At 41.6% G+C, this 17346-nt stretch overlaps 1 protein-coding gene across 1 annotated transcript in view; it reads left to right on the top strand.

Moving 5' to 3' along the window:
• Positions 1-15558, top strand: part of LOC134344856 (beta-arrestin-1-like) — a 44603-nt gene extending 29045 nt beyond the window's left edge. Inside the window, exons 11-14 of the mRNA XM_063044963.1 lie at positions 1349-1426; positions 4587-4610; positions 8391-8449; positions 15500-15558. Of these exons, the coding sequence (XP_062901033.1) occupies positions 1349-1426; positions 4587-4610; positions 8391-8449; positions 15500-15558 (220 nt within the window). The remainder of the gene's footprint in view (positions 1-1348; positions 1427-4586; positions 4611-8390; positions 8450-15499) is intronic.
• The last annotated feature ends 1788 nt before the right edge of the window (positions 15559-17346 follow it).

The following is a 17346-nucleotide window of genomic DNA, read 5'->3' as shown; positions in this document are numbered from 1 at the left end:
GGAGTCATGGCTTTCCCTTTGATTTCCTCATCTCCTCTTGTAACTCTTGCTGATTTTATTTAATTATTTTATTGAGATACAGGGTGAAGTAGGCCCTTCTTCCAGCCCTTCAAGCCACGTTGCCCAACAATCCCCAGAATTTACCCGAGTCTAATCAAGGGACAATTTACAATGACCAATTAACCTACCAACCGGTACGTCTTTGGACTGTGGGGGGAAACCGGAGCACCCGGAGGAAACCCACGCGGTCACAGAGAGAATGTACAAACTGCTTACAGGCAGTGACAGGATTTGAACCCGGGCCGCTGGTATTGTAAATCATTGTGCTAACCACTATGCTACCATTCTCACAGGTGGTTGGAAATTCGGTCATATCAGATCATTGGCACTTTGTGTACATTTTCAGCCCTCTTCTGGTACATTGGCAGGAGACTATGTTGACTTTCGTTATACAACAATTCTTTATGTTAGAGAGAAAGACACCAAGATAACTTGTTTGAATTTTTCAAGATTAAGGGAATTGGCAAAAACTGAATGAAGCAAATTGTTCCCTTCCTTGAGTGCCCTGATGAAAGTGAATCATTAAGAATCCTAAAATAAGCAGCCTGGAATTTATCAGCCAGTTCTGCAACCTCACAATCTCAGTGCAGAGTTAACTCAAACAATGCATGTTGTCGAAGTAGTTAAACAGTGCTAGCTCGAAAACACATTCCATTCAGCTCCACCTAGCTCTGGAGACAGTTAAATTCCGAGTTTATCTATGGAAAAAGGATGAAGGCAGAAAGGTTCTAAAATTCCATGGGCTTGTCAATCAAGCACAAGCAGGAAAGGCAATCAGTTAAATGGCCAAGGACCCCATACACAATTAGGCAGCTTACAAAATTTGGATCTATGTTCAACAATTTTAGATTATACCCACTGCCGACCCATCTTTTACCTACTTGTCACATTCCCATCCCTTTTCATTTTGCATCAGCATTTCGCCATTTAATCTCTCCACCCTTTTCCAAGCCATCTGTTGTTTTCTTCCCTTTCCCCACTGCTGTACCTGATTATTGAAGGTTATTGGCCTTAAACTTTAACTTACTTTTCTCCAACCACTATCATGTTTTAATTTTACTTACCATGTTCTTTCCCCACATATAGTCTGGACATGAAGGGATACAGGGAGAAGGCAGGAGATTGGGGCTGAGAGAGAAAATGGATCAGCCATGATGAAATGGTGGAGCAGACTCGATGGGCCAAGTGGCCTAATTCTGCTCCTATATCTTGTGGTCTTATATGTAACTGTTTGGTTTTATTATCTCTCTTCCTCTAACCGGTTAACACAGTTACTTTCTGTTTCCAGCTTAAAGGAAGGAATAGATCGGGAAGTTTGGGGAATTCTTGTTTCCTATAAAGTTCAGGTGAAGCTAATTGTTTCTGGGTAAGTGTCACATGCCAGTTGTGATTCTTCTTTTTCTTGATCTGAATTCTCCAAGATTGTCTAATAAACTTTCCTTTTTTCAAAAACTCCAAAGAACTCACCAATAATTGGACTGTAGCTCCCAATTGTTTCATTTTACTGAAATGAAATTAAAATATGAAATGATTCTGAGACCTTCTCGCAGTGGAGGAGGGATGTGAGGAACAGACACAGACGCAGATCAAATGTACCATGAATCTGAAGCTTACAGTATAAACTGGCCTTAGTAATTTTGTTTATCTCCAGTGTCTCTGAGATTCAGCCTTCTGCTTTTTTGTTTTCCTGAATGGGACAATGTGAACTTCCACAGTGGTGGCACAAATGTCTGGAAATGGAGAACCTAGAGCAATAAACAAAATACTGGAGGAATTCAGTGGGTCAGGCAGCAGCTATAGAGGGAAATTAATAGTTGACTGTTCATTTCCCTGTACAGATGCTGCCTGACCTGCTGAGATATTCCAGCATGTTCTTCTTGGCTGCTGAACCTCCACAGTGCTCACTCCTCCAGTAACAACATATTGCAGATTTCATTTAGCTTCAGTACTTCCTGCAAAAATTAACTTGATAATAAAATAATTATCTGATTGCAGTTCTGCTGGAGACAGCAGGGAATGAACAACTTCCGCTGCAGGGGCCTTAGAATAACATGGGACTATGTGTATATAGCCTCTGTTGCACAGAACAATATGGTGAAGGGTTAAACTGTGATTGTTCAATAGAAAAATTATAATCAGCTCGGCAATTAGTATGCTTTGCCATAAAGCAGAGAGAGAGACAGTGAGGGAGGGGTGGGAATGTTGGTTTCACAAAGGCTGTAAACTCCATTCTTTCCATTCAGTGGAGAATGTCCCATGGTCTGACCCAAGCCAACACTCAGAGCAAGGAAGTATTTTAAAGAAGAGGAAATCTTCCTCAGGGCCTCAGTGGGCTTATGCTCTGTTCAGGGTGAAACTCAGCTACTCACTGACTTGTACCAGGTCCCTGCCACCAGTATTTCACTTACTTTCAGAAAAGGGGAAAGGCAGAGCCAGATTACCGCCTGGTCATAGGACGAGTAACCGCCCCATCATCATTAAATGAGCTGCCTACGGTCTCTATCCAGGTTCCAAACTGGAGAGTGGGTCTTACTCATGAAGTCATTAGTTTGGTGGGGGACCTGCACTGTGTTGTCACATTAAAGCACAGATCCAGTTGTTAGGATGTTGGACTTGCCCAGGAAACATAGATGTGATCACAGCTTGATTCAACTTGGATTTAGTTATTACCTCTGAATTCCTCCACCTCCAACCCCCTCCCTCTCACCACCTACCGCTGAGTATCTCACGGTGAAGAAGAGGCAAAATCAGGAAACATTAAGCTTGAATTTAGTTGGTATGGGGTCATTGGTTTATTATGGTCTTATGTACTGAGACACAGTGAAAAACTGTGTTTACAGGCCATCCAGACAGCTCATTCCTTACATAAGTACAGTGAGGTGGTACAAAGGGAGAAGAAAAACAGAATGCAAGGTAAAGTGTTACAGTTACAGAGGAAATGCAGATAGATAACTAACGTGTTACAGTTACAGAGGAAATGCAGACGGATAACTAAGGTGTTACAGTTACAGAGGAAATGCAGATAGATAACTAAGGTGTTACAGTTACAGAGGAAATGCAGACGGATAACTAACGTGTTACAGTTACAGAGGAAATGCAGATGGATAACTAACGTGTTACAGTTACAGAGGAAATGCAGATGGATAACTAACGTGTTACAGTTACAGAGGAAATGCAGATGGATAACTAATGTGTTACAGTTACAGAGGAAATGCAGATGGATAACTAATGTGTTACAGTTACAGAGGAAATGCAGATGGATAACTAATGTGTTACAGTTACAGAGAAAGTGCAGATAGATAACTAACGTGTTGCAGTTACAGAGAAAGTGCAGATAGATAACTAACGTGTTACAGTTACAGAGGAAATGCAGACGGATAACTAACATGTTACAGTTACAAAGGAAATGCAGACGGATAACTAACATGTTACAGTTACAGAGGAAATGCAGATAGATAACTAAGGTGTTACAGTTACAGAGGAAATGCAGACGGATAACTAATGTGTTACAGTTACAGAGAAAGTGCAGATAGATAACTAACGTGTTACAGTTACAGAGAAAGTGCAGATAGATAACTAACGTGTTACAGTTACAGAGGAAATGCAGACGGATAACTAATGTGTTACAGTTACAGAGGAAATGCAGATGGATAACTAATGTGTTACAGTTACAGAGAAAGTGCAGATAGATAACTAACGTGTTACAGTTACAGAGGAAATGCAGATGGATAACTAACGTGTTACAGTTACAGAGGAAATGCAGATAGATAACTATCTGCAAGGCTCATGATGAGGCAAATTGAGAGATCAAGATTACAGCTTTTTCGTAGAAGGGGTCCATTCAAGAACCTTGTAACACCAGTGTATAAGCTGTCCTTGACAGCACACACCAAATGCTGGAGGAAATCAGCAAGTCAGGCAGCATCTATGGAAATGAATAGATAGTCAATAGTTTGGGCCGAGACCCTTCTTCCGTCCTTGAGCCTGTTGGTACATGTTCTGAATCTTTGACACAACAGAGACTGCAGAAGCTGGCAATCTGGATCAATACACACAAAATGCTGGAGGAACTCAGGGGAGTCAGATAGCACTTATGGAGGAAAATAAACATTCACTGGCTGCGTCCTGATGAAGGGTCTAGGCTTAAAAAGTTGACTGCTCATTTTCATTCGTAAATGCTGCTTGAACCGCTAAGTTCTTTCAGCACTTTGTGTGTGTGTTGTTCTGAATCTTTAGTAACTTCTCCCCTATGGATGGGAGGGGGAAGAAGGCTGAATGACTAAGATAGGGGAGATCTTTGATTATGTTGGCTGCATTCCTAAGGCATTAGGAACTGTAGCTGGCATCAAAGGACAGAAGGCTGGTTTTCATTAAAGACTATTCTCTCTTCATAACTCTGCAATTTTTTTTGCCTCAAAGGCAGCATATCCGTAATGAAAGGTGTGCTAAGATTGTTGTGACTGCACTCATCCTGAAATGTCAAGTCCACTCTTACAGTTTATACTGACCGTTTGTTTTACTTTCAGAATGCTGGGAGATGTGCTGTTCAGGTAAGAAGATATCTGAAGCAGTTGAAATTTGAAATAGATTGTCTCCCTGTTGTGAACCGGCCTGCCCTCCCCATCATCCTTAATATGGGTAACTGTCCCAACCCCCCAAGTTCACCAATGACACAGCAGCAGTGGGGCTCATCACCAACTACAATGAGACGGCCTATAGGGAGGAAGTGGAAGAGCTCAAGGCCTAGTGTCAGGCAAAGAAGCTCTTCCTTAATGTCAACTAAAGAGAGGTTATTGACTTCAGAAGAATACTCAGCACTGGGACCCCACTTTATATCGGTGATGCAGCAGCGGAATCTGTGAGCAGCTTCGAGCTCTTGGGAGTGCACATCACACACGTGGTCCCAGAACACATCCTACACAGTCAAGTAAGCTCACCAATCCCTCTGCTTTCTGAGAAGATTGAAGAGAGCTGGACTTTGCACATCCATACTCACGCCCTTCTACAGGTGCACAGTAGAGAACATCCTAACAAGCTGCATCACTGCGTGGTAAATAAACTGCTCAGTGGCAGACAGTAAGGCGCTACAACCAGTAGTCAAAACCGCCTTATGCATCAATGGCACCAGCCTATCCACCATCAAGGACATATATACAGAAAGGTGCAGTAAGATCATGAAGGATCCCACCCACCCTGCTCATGGACTGTTTGTCCCATTGAGGCTATGTAGTATCCATGCCAGGACCCCCAGACTCAAAATCACTTATTTTCCCTCAGCAGTAAAGCTGATCAACACCTCCACTCACTAAAAACCCCCAACCACCACTACTTTATCATTTCCTGTCAGAGTCACCTTATATACAGACACTCCTGTATCTACCATCACTTCATGTACATGCAATCATTCTACAGTATGCGTATACATTATCTTATGTATTTATATTTATTGATTTTTAATTGTTATTGTGTTCTTTATCTTCTGTGTTTTTTGTGCTGCATCATATCTGGAGTAACAATTATTTCGTTCTCAATTACACTTGTGGACAGGAAATGACATTAAACGATCTTGAATCCTGAGTTTCAGTCGAGTTACCCTACAATTTGAGGAAGCTCAGTTTCATCCGTTAGATTTTTGTCCCTCTGCTTGACATAAAATAGGAAGGTTGTCCATCATAGAAGTCATTCACTTTGAGTGTTAAATATCTACCAGCATTTGTATTGTCACTAAAAACAATCTCCAATACATCAAATCCTCACAGACTAGAGATGGATTCAATACCAAGGAATTAGACTGGATTTATATGAATGCAACTCTGAACCAAAATTATTCAAGGTTCATGTGGAATAATTGGATTAAGACACTGTTTATGACCACTTATCCTGTTGTTGTCTACTGTCTGCCACTCATGAAGAAAAGATAGCTGCTTCATGACAAAGCTGAGAAATATCACTGTACACATCTTGGATAATTCCCCCTCTCAGGGGAAAATTTAGGGGGCAAAAGCCACATCAATGTGACAAAGTAAAGCAACATCAGCATCTCCCCTGGGCCTGAATGAGTCACTCTGACACAATTTTGTAGAGCAAAGTGCACATGTCAAAACCCAGCACTCCCTGTCAACAGAGAAAGTTTCCTTTCATTCAGTGTCAAAGTTGCCCATGACTTCAGGAAGTGAGTGCTGAAGATCTATACCCGATATCTCAGAAAAGTCCATGAAGCTTCCACACTGTAACAGTCCTTTGTAAGCCCACTATACTATCCCTACAGATAAACGAGAAGATTGCAGACAAGATGTGCCTTCTCAGCAATTCAGGACTCATGATTAAAGCAGTTACAGAATGTCATCTGTCAGTGAGAGGTTTGTCTGAGTAAACTTCTGTCATCTTGAAACAACTAGGAATGAAAACACACAGACAGTTTGCTTTGACATCACTGACCTCAGCCTTGCTCTGCCTCCTTCTGCTGACTTCCTCTTCTAACACTGAAATACGAACAGAAGCATTCTAAAGCCTGTGTGCCTGTCATTTCCCTCTTAGCCCCAATCTCCTTCGTTCTCCACGTGTCCCTTCACGCCCTGACTAAATCAAGAATCCATCAACCTCTACCTTAAATATACATAATGACTTGGCCTCCACAGCCGCCCATGGCAATGAATTCCACAGATTCATCACTTTCTGGCTAAAGAAGTTCTTCCTGATCTCCATTCGAAATGGACGTCGCTCTATTCTGAGGCTGCGTCCTTTGGTCTTAGATTCTCCTGCCATAGGAAACATTCTCTCCACATCCACTTTATCGAGGCCTTTGAAAATTCGATAGGTTTCAATGAGATCCTCCCCCATCCCCACACCATTCTTCTGAATTCCAGTGAGTTCAGGCCCAGAGCCATCAAACACTCCTCATGTGACAAGACTTTTAATTTTGGAATCATTTTTGCGAACCTCCTTTGAACCCTCTCCAATGACAGCACATCCTTCCTTAGATAAGGGGCCCAAAACTGCTCACAATATTCCAAGTGAGGCCTCACCAGCACCAAATGAACATATTGTTTACTTACTCTTAGCATCTCTCTCACTCTCTCTCGCCCTCTCTCTCTGCCTTTCTGCTCTGTTTCTCCTTCTCTTATTTATTTCTCATAATTTATTGTATTTTACAGTCTCCTTTTGCCTAATTCAGTGCTGCAATTTCCTTTTCTCTGTGTGTATTTTGTGTTCTCACTCCTTGGATAAGTGTTGGCAAACATTCAGACGTACAATGTGTAGCACGTGGAGGGGTTCATTTCTTTGGAATGAAATACGGCGGGGCACAATGGATTACAAAATGAAAGATTGAATGGAGATCCTGGTGATATTGTCCAAAGCAACAATTAAGAAAACTGGGAGGATTTTGGAAATGTGAAAAATATAGCCAAGGTTAACCATTCTGAGATATAAACAAATTATTGAAGTTTCTAGAAAAGAGCAGAGGCAGTAAACATGGGCCGACATAAGAAAATTATAAGATGGCAAAAATGGTAAGGAACCGTGGATATCACAGAGACATCTCTGTCAATCAAGAAAAAAGAATAGAGGAGACGGGAACCATGTACCAGTTAGCAGATAAGAGTTTCTTATTCAACGTCTGAAGTCCTGGGATTGCGAATTACCTTAACATTGTACTGTGAATGATGAGTAGAGGTTCACCTTATATGTGAGTGTGGGTCGATGATGGAGGGTGAGGGAGAAAGTCCCTCATTTTATGACACTATTTCTCTTTGTCTTAGAGCCTCTTCCCTCCTCCACTGGCTTTGTAGAATTATCCAACCCTCCCACAAACCCCTTTCTTTCAGACCTTACAACTTCCAACTTCGAGGAATTCTGCAGATGCTGGAAATGTGTGTTGCTTGAACTTCCAACTTCTCCTTCTCTGGGGATAGCTGCCCACTTTCGCAGCCCTGTCCAGGGCCTATTCTCCTGACCCCCATTCATCTGATTGCCATTCCCCCACACCCCTGTGCTGTACTGTTCTATGTCTCTACGAGTGGGACAGTCATCGTGGGGGGAATGAAAAGAGTGTCATTCTCCTTGTAGAGTGTGTCAGACCCCTAGCTCAGGGAACGTGGAAGTAAATCACAGGAGATAGTGAAGGGAGAGGTAGATTTATATCAATAATTTATAATATTTATAGATAAATGGGGAACTAAGAGAAAAGAAGTGGATTTGATTGTATTGAATATGGGAAGACTGGAGAGGCCACGGCGCTTCCCATCGCTTTGTGTTCTGTCCTTGATCTGTTGCAGATCCTTCAAGCACTTTAGAGATATGATTTTACCTGATTTGTTTCTCCCTTTCAGTGACGTCGCTGTGGAATTACCTTTCATGCTCATGAATCCCCCACGAGAGGCCTCAACTGGTGAGCTACAAATATATTACAAATTAGAATAGCAAACACGCAATGCATAGCATGAGTTCCTGATAAATCTAAATTCTATCCAATGAATGAGACCGAGAAGTGCTTTGGTTCATTGAGTAAAGTGGTATGTAACAGCAATAAGGGGAAAGGGCCTTTCAAGATGGTGCTGGAGCATAGTGATTCATTACAAGCTGCTCCCTGCAGATCCACTCGTTACTCCTACTATAGCAGCAACTTCAGTCCATAATAACAGTGTCTATTTCAAATGAGTGAAGAGGATGGAGCTTAATCCATTGAAAATCTCTGGAACTGAAATGAAGTCTGTAGAAATGAATAGGAAAGAGTTGAACTATTATGAGTCTGCATTCTGAAATAAATGGAGATGCTTCTGTCCACTTAAATCCTATTTTAATCCAGGTCTTTCCAATTCAGCTTAAAGATTATAACATTAGGATACAACAAATAAAATGAAGAATAGTTGTTTTGGCTTCTTGCACTAACTTCACCAGCCACTGCTGATAAATTACTATACCTCAGGGTCATTTTCCTGCACTCACTCCATATGCTATGATCGCATGTCTAGAAATTCATCCACTTTTGCCTTGAACCTACTCAACATCTGAGCTACCTTATGTCGCAGAGATTCACTGCTGGGATAAGCCATGCTACCTCCACCCTGTCAATTCATGGAAGAATGTTTTCTGTTACAATGAGGTCACCTTCCATTCTTCTAAATTCTGGAGATCATAGGCCTGATTTGCCTCTCTCTCCTCATAGTACCCCCTTCTTGCCTATCACCAGAATCATTCTGGTGAACCTTCACTGCATTCCCTCTAACTACACAGTTCTTAAGGAATGGAGACCAAGTCTGGACACAATAATCCAGCTTCGGTCTCACCAGGACCCAATACACCTGCAGTAAAATATCTATACTCAAATTCTCTTTCAATGAAGGTCAACTTACTTTTTGCCATCCTTTTGCCTTCCCAATTGCTTCTTATACATAGAACTCAGAATAGTACAGTACAGGAATGTCCAAAGAAATTAATCCTATCTGCCAGCCCAAAATCCTATCTCTTTGACATCTTCATATGTCCCTCTAAAGCCTCTTAAATGCCACTATCATGTCTTCTACCAGCCATTCCTGGCAGATTGTTACGGACACCTACTGCTCTGTTTAAAAAAAAATGCCCTGCACATCTTCCTTAAATGTTCCCCTCTCACCTTAAATCTAAATCCTCTAGTACTGACATTTCCACCACAGGAAAGAGACACTCACCATCTACCCTACCTATGCCCTCTCATAATTTTATAAAGCTCAATCAGGTCTCCCCCAGTCTCCAACAATCTGGAAGGCTGTACCTGGCGGTTATAACTAAGATGTTGGTGTGAAGTAGTCAGATAAAAATGGATAACGTTTCTAAAGATTACTGAAATGAATGAGAAATCTGAGAGGAAATGGAGCAGATTTGATGATTAAGAATGAATTCACATCAGTGATAAAGGAGGATATTGTGATTGTCCTTTATAAGACACTATAAGTCTTTGAATCTTTTGGAGCTTACAGCAGATCATAGACTTAGCTCTGACATTGCCTGAGCATCAGAGACGGAACAGGGATCATGGGTAGCACTTGAGGAGTTGGTAAGTGCTACTAAGTGATGACCCACAGTCTCCCCTGTTCCAGCCACAACCATCCACCATATTTACAGACAACTTAGAAACCACACAGACACAAGAGTGCGGGTACTGGAAATCTAGAGCAACATGCAAAATGCTGGAGGAACTTAGCAGGTCAGGCAGCCTCCATGGAGGGAAATGAACAGTCGGTGTTTCAGGCTGAGTCCCTTCCTCAGGAATGGAAAGAGAGACAGCAGAAGCCAGAATGAAATGATAGGGGTGGGGGAGGGATATGAGCTAATAGAAACACAGAAACATAGAACACCTACAGCATAATACAGGCCCTTTGGCCCACAATGCTGTGCCAAGTAGAAATTACTGAGGGTTATCCATAGCCTTCTATTTTTCTAAGCTCCAAAAAGCTGATGGATCCAAATGAGGGGGAAAGGCAGGAGGAGTCAGGGCGGGAATGACGGGAGCAGATGGAAGGTGACAAAGGACTGGAGAAGAAAGAACCAGATAAGAGAGGACAATGCACCATGGAATAAAGGAAAGGAGGTGGGAAACAGAGTGAGGAACCTGAAGCTGAAGCTGATGGGTATGTCATGAGAGCGGTAGAGGGGAAAGAAAATGGGGCCAGACAGTTAAGGGGAAACAAAGGTAGGTCTTTGAGGGGATGGGGGGATTAGAGGGGAGTGGTTACTGGAAGTTAGAGAAATCGAATGTTGATATCTTCAGGTTGGAGAAAACCAAGGTGGAATATGAAGTGTTGCTCCTTCACTCTGCTCCTGGTCTCATCATCACAGTAGAGGAGGCCATGAACAAACATGTCAGTGTAAGAATCAGAAATAGAATTCAAATTGCTGGCTTCCAGGATATCCTGGCTGTTGCAGTGACTGCAGAGAAGGTGCACGACAAAGTGGTCCCCCTATCAGCATCAGGTTTGCTGATAACATGGTGAAGGCCAGCATTATAAGCAGTGCAGAGAGAAGGAAATTTCACAGAATATGCGAGTGGTTAAAATTAATGTGAGGCTATCCATTCTGAATCTTAAAAGAAAGAAAAGGATACTAAGTAGCTGGAAGCCAAGATTTGAAAGAGAATACTTGGAGCATGACAACATTTCATGCAGATTGTAAAAAGATTAATAGAATGCAGCCCCAGATTCAAATTTAACTCAGGTGCTGCCTATGCAGAGTTTTCAAGCTCTTCAGAACCATGTAGTTTTTCTCTAAGTGCTACGGTTTGCTCTCATATCCCAAAGACATGTTTGACAGGCTGTTGAATAATGAGAGAAAGGTTACAGGGAATTAAATGATTGAAGGGGATGGGTGGGTTGAGCGATGAGAGAAGAGTGAGCGTGGAATCAATGGGCCAAATGCTTTCTTCAATATTGTGAGGAGATACTGGAAATAAAAATCTAGAGTCATTTTTAGGAAGAGGTGACATAGCTTTTGAGGTTAATTGGTGATTTGATCGCAGATTTTAAGGTATTATGGAGAGCTAAAAGGGAAAACAAAAAAGAAAATATTTAAAAATTATTATTGGAGAGTATTCTTAGAGACTGGATTTACGAGTATTTGGAGAAGCATTGAGATATTGGGGATAGTCAGCATGCTCTGTGAAGAGCAAGTCATACCTCACGAGCCGGATTGAATTATTTTGAGGAAGTGACAAAGCACATTGCTGAAGGTAGAGCAGTGGATATGATGTATATGGATTTTAGTAAGGCAATGGTAGGCTCATTCAGAAAGTCTAGAGGCATGGGATCCAGGGAAATTTTGCTGTGTGGATACAGAATTGGATTGCCCATAAAATGCAGAAGTTGATGGTAGATGGGAGTATTCTGCCTGGAGGTCAGTGACCAATGGTGTTCCACAGGAATCTGTTCTGGGACACCTACTCTTTGTGATTTTTTTTTTAATGACTTGGATGAGGAAGTGGAAGGGTGGGTTAGTAAGGCTGCAGATGGCACAAAGGTTGGTGAAGTTGTGGATAGTAGGAAGGATTGTTGTAAATCACAACAGGATATTCACAGGATGCAGAACGGGATTGAAAAGTGGCAGATGGAGTTCAACCCGCAAAAAGGTGAAGTGATTCACATTGGAAGGTCAAATTTGAAGGCTGAATACAGGGTTAATGTTCAGGATTCTTGGCAGTGTGGAGGATTGGAGGGTTCTTGGGTTTCATATCCCTAGATCCCTCAAAATTGCCACGCAAGTTAGTTGGTCTGTTAAGAAGGTATTTGGTGTGCTGGCCTTCATTGGTCAGGGGATTGAGTTCAAGAGCTGTGAGGTAATGTTGCAGCTCTGTAAACTCCTGTTTAGACCACACTTGAAATACTGTGTTCAGTTCTGGTCACCCCATTAGAGCTTCCTCACCTGTCCATTACTTTAGTTTGGTTCTGCTCCTCCTTCCCTTTCTCCCACGTTGCACTGTCCTTTCCTATTACATTCCTTCTCTCTATCCCTTCACCGCTTCCTCTTATCACTTCCCAGCTTCTTACTTCAACCCCCTCCCCTCCACATCTTGCTCACCTCCCCCCTCACTTAGTCTTACCTATCATCTGCCAGCCTGTCCCAACCTTTTTCTTTTGACTTCTGCCTTCTTCCTTTCCAGTCCTGATGAATGGTCTTGGCCTGAAACATGGACTGTTTATTCCCCTCCATAGATGCTGCCTGTTTTGCTGAGCTCTTCCAGCATTTTGTGTGTGTGATTGAGAAAATATTTCTGTTCACTGACCATCTGGAGCTAGTGATCATAATCTACACGTTAGAGCCAAGCCTTTCAAGAATAAAGTGAAGTTAGCAAACATTTTCATCTGGAAAGGTTGAGAAAAGTTTAGAACTCTCCCAAAAATTGCAACTAACCCTGCAGAATTGTTGTTTTGGTGGGTTTATGTTAATGAAAGGCATGAATAACATTGGGGAAAGGCCAATATTCTGAATGACTCAGTACTGGTCAAAGATTAGCTATAATCTCAATGAATGGGAGAACAGCTTTGAGGGGCCACATTCAATGGAATGGATGCAAACAAGGTCGTTGGTCCATTGGTTTTTCATTTCACATGGTGGGGTGGGAATGAGTAATCTTTTGGAATTAGACCATGCGATATAGGAGCAGAATTAGGCCATTTGGCCCATCAAGTGTGCTCCGCCATTTCATCAAGGCTGATCCAAATTTTCCTCACTCAGTCTCACTATCCTGCCTTCTTCCTGCATCCTTTCATGCCTTGACTAATCAAGAATATATCAACCTCTGCCTTAAATAGATCCATCATATGATAAGCCTTTCAATCCCAGAATTTTTTTCATGAATCTCCTTTGAACCCTCTCCATGTCAGCACATCTTTTCTTAGATAATAGGCCCAAAACTGCTCACAATACTCCAAGGGAGGCCTCATCAGTGCCTTAGAAAGCCTCAACATTACGTCTGTGCTCTTGTATTTAATGTTGATGACTGAGGTGGAATCTTGCCTATTGAAATTCTCTTCAATTGTTAGTCACACCGTTGGTGTTCCATTTAAATGTCAACACAAAGGATTAGAATGCAATGTAAAAGAACAAATAAGATGCTCTGGTATATTAAAAATTATGGTGCAATAACTTGTGAAAGTAAATGCTGACCAGTGGGATCGAATGAGATGTGGTATGTGTGGAGAAATTTAAACACCATTACCAAGGTTGGGAAGTTGAAGTGTTCTGATATCCTATACTTTTACGTGGTTGTTCTACATGTGTACATTAATATTTTACAAATGAATCAGAGACATTTTCTTATTTTTTTATGCTTCCTGACATTTGTAAATCAGCAAGCGTGTAAGTACAAACTTATATTTCTTTGCATATTTGTCTGATGCGCAATCCTGAAAACAGGCACCTTTTCTGCGTTCACTGTAGCCGCAGAATTGTGAAATTAAAAATGGAAAAAGAACGTTGACATCCTTTCCCAGAAGGATACAATTGAAGATCAGAGACCTTGCAGTAAACTCAGCCAATGTCTTTGTTTGCATTTCCTGGTGATTAGAATTAAATGTATTTGTTGTAATATAAACAGCTATGTTTCTTTATATTTATTTTCCAACAAATAAGCTGCTGTTGACTCTATCTTACTTCATCGATGCTGTCACATTCACAGAGAAAATGGCTCTGTGAAAATATTTGACACTAAAATTAGGAGATTACGTTGATTAGGAAAGTTTGTGCCAACATGAGCATAAGCATTGGAAATACAAGATAAAGGAATGGCCTGACAAAGATCTCCAATATTTTGACAGTTTGATTACGCAGATGTGAAACTAAACCAAGGACCCTATATGCATGATAGTTACTGATAAATTCAATGAGACATTCAGGAATTTAGAAGAGTGAAGGATGATCTTATCAAAACGTTCAGCAGCATTACAGAGTAGATGTGGAAATGTTTCCATTAGTGGGAGAATCTCAGATGAGGTGACATTTTACCAGCCCAGAGGGTTGTGGTGGCTGGATCATCAGGGGTATTGAAAGAAGCATGTAAATTATGGAATATGGGCAATGGGGAATTAGCACAGAATAGCAGATGTGGCAAGTCAGCCAGGGGCACATTGTATGGCAACACAGTTGCATGAAAGCAGGACCATTAGAGGGGGCATCACAGGAAGTGGGGACCAAGGAACATGGATCAGTTTAAAGGTTAACCAGTAGGAAATTGAGTGTTGGGCAAGTCATGAATCAGGAGATAGCACTGTGAGGACATGAGTTGAGAGCTCAAAGTTACCAGTTTACTGGTAAATTTAAAAAGTAACTTGAGGGGAATTCTAGAGTACTCATGTTTGGCTCAGAACCTCCTCAGAGATGTCTACTTTAAGTAGCACAGGAGAAGATTATATGGATGCATCAGAGGCATGCTTCTGCAGGAGTGGCTGACTGAAAATCCCAAAATGTCATCCTGACACCTGATGTGACATTGACGGGGCACTGTACTTGTCTTAAATGCATTTGGCAGTGGACTCAAGGAGGAGACTTGTATATAAATTCTGCTGTGCTTTGATCACACTCTAAGGCCCCAGATTTTGCCAGTAATTGTTTATGGGAAATGGATTATCTGATATAAGCACATATCTTGCCCACCAGAAGCTTTTAGCAAACTAGTTATCAGATTTTCACTGAAATTTTGAGAGCAAATCTGGGCCCATTGTATTCTAAGTCTCAATGTGTAGCAGACACCCATACGATGTGTCTTGTTCACCATCTGTAGGCAGAACATAGAACTTAGATCATTAAAGCAGAGAACTAGTCCTTCAGCCCACAGTGTTGTGCCGACCTTTTAACCTACTCTAAGATCAAGCAGTAGATAAGCAGCTGCTAACGATATGGCTGGTGGTTTCCCATTGTACTCCTCATATTAACTGTATGAAACTGTCTTTCTCTTCCCCTGCTTCATCCTCAGTGCTGATGGCGATGACATTGACTTTGAGGACTTTGATAGTCGTGGCCCAATGGCAGTAACAGAGGATCTCAAGGAAGGGCAAGAATCTGACTCTTCTGTTCCTTGATCTGATCTTCATCAGAATCCAGCCAGTTATGTGTAAATAAAAGAAACGAATCTGAAAATGTGTCAATATTTAGAGTAACACACACAAAATGCTGGAGGAACTCAGCAGGTCAGGCAGCAGCTATGGAAAAAAGTACAGTCAACGCTGAGGTTATTCACTTTGAAGTTGCCTGATTTAAAGGAGGTTTTCCTGATGTTGTCCTCACCTGGTAATTGTTTTAGTTTTTATTGCTTTAAGTAGACCTGTAGTTATCTCAACACTCCCTGGTCTGTTGCCTTTCTTGTAACTTAGGAGTGACTACCCCCCCTGCAGCTTCTAACTATCACTGCCTCATTCTCCTGAATGAGTTGAAGGCCATCGAGCTGCAGCTCCTGTTCCTTTACACAGTCCCTAAGAAGCAGCAGCTCAGTGCACTTTGTGAAGATGTAGTTAACAGGGAGACTGGAGGTCTTCCAAAGTTCCCACATCTCACACAAGAAACATACCACCTAACTCTGGACCTATTCTCAGTGCACTACCTATGTTCTAACAGGGGTTAAAAAACACTTGCTGGAAAGTTACTTAAAGCCTGCAACTGTGTTTGTCTAAGCCTGTTGAGCCAACGCCAGACCACTCTAAACACTGGCCCACTCACACAATGTGCTTTCACCTCCCTTCTCTGTATTGGTGTCGTCATTAAGTAATGTAGGTCATAGTGCTGTTAAAGCACTTGAAGTTTTGCATAATCCTCTAAGGACATAAATCCTAGGAGAATTAATTCTTACCCAGCCTTCTGTTTTCTTCCCAAGTACTTTGTGATGTCTATATCATCTCATTACAGGTATAATTCTAACAACTCCCAATGAGTCACTGTTTTGAAGCAGTGAGTAAGAAAGTGACATCTTACAGGGTGGGAGCCATTTGAAAACTGCAAGTCTTGTCTGGAGTGAGTTTTATTTGAACCAATACAGAGAAGGGAGGTAAAAGCAGTGTTTAGAGCGGTCCAGAATTATAGGCTCAACAGGCTTTAAATAAGTTTCCAGCAAGTCTGGGAAATGGGACTGTTTGGAGAAAGTGCAGGGGAACTGCACCTTCTACGGCCATGTTTTGGGAACTTAGTGTGAGTACCAGTCTACAGGGTTGAGAGTAGATAATGGTGAAAAACATGTCTATCTGGAAAAGCACTGAGCTAAATATTATGATTGGATTTCTGAACAGGTCTTGAAGGGTATAGGAAGGGGCAATGTCTTTGTGCAAGGGGGGGCGGTCTTCTCCCAGGCTGGGTTGTGGCTTGTGCTAAGAGTTGGAGATTGAGAGAGACTGGAAAAGCTGTTGGGTATCCATGGTTCCCTCCTGCAGTATGTTGTGTGGAGTGGCTTAGTGAATGGTTGTTAACTATTATTTTGTCTCTTTTATTATTTTATTAATCATTTTTCTTCCTTTCTGTATTTTGTTCTTTATATAAATCTAATAAAGTAATGTCTTATAACCTTCAACACGTGTATAGTGCTTCCTTTGTAGTTGCATCTTGCTGCTGAATCAGAAAAGAACAGCGAACAGATTTTAATAAGTTTTTGTTACACAATTCCCATTCTGAATAATCAACATGTTTTGTCCCATTTGGCTTTCTCAGTCCAGTGAATCTTCAGACTTTGGAGCATGACAAAATTTAATGGAGACAAAAAAATCTTCAGACTTCTCTGTAACAGACAGGAAGAACTTTGGTTTATACCAGCAAAAATGATAAGAATAAAGCAACTGC

This window comes from Mobula hypostoma, chromosome 4, assembly GCF_963921235.1.
Source record: "Mobula hypostoma chromosome 4, sMobHyp1.1, whole genome shotgun sequence".
In the NCBI taxonomy this organism is placed as follows: Eukaryota; Metazoa; Chordata; class Chondrichthyes; order Myliobatiformes; family Myliobatidae; genus Mobula; species Mobula hypostoma.
Note: the sequence above shows the minus strand (reverse complement) of the source record. Positions and strands in the feature narration are given on the sequence as shown.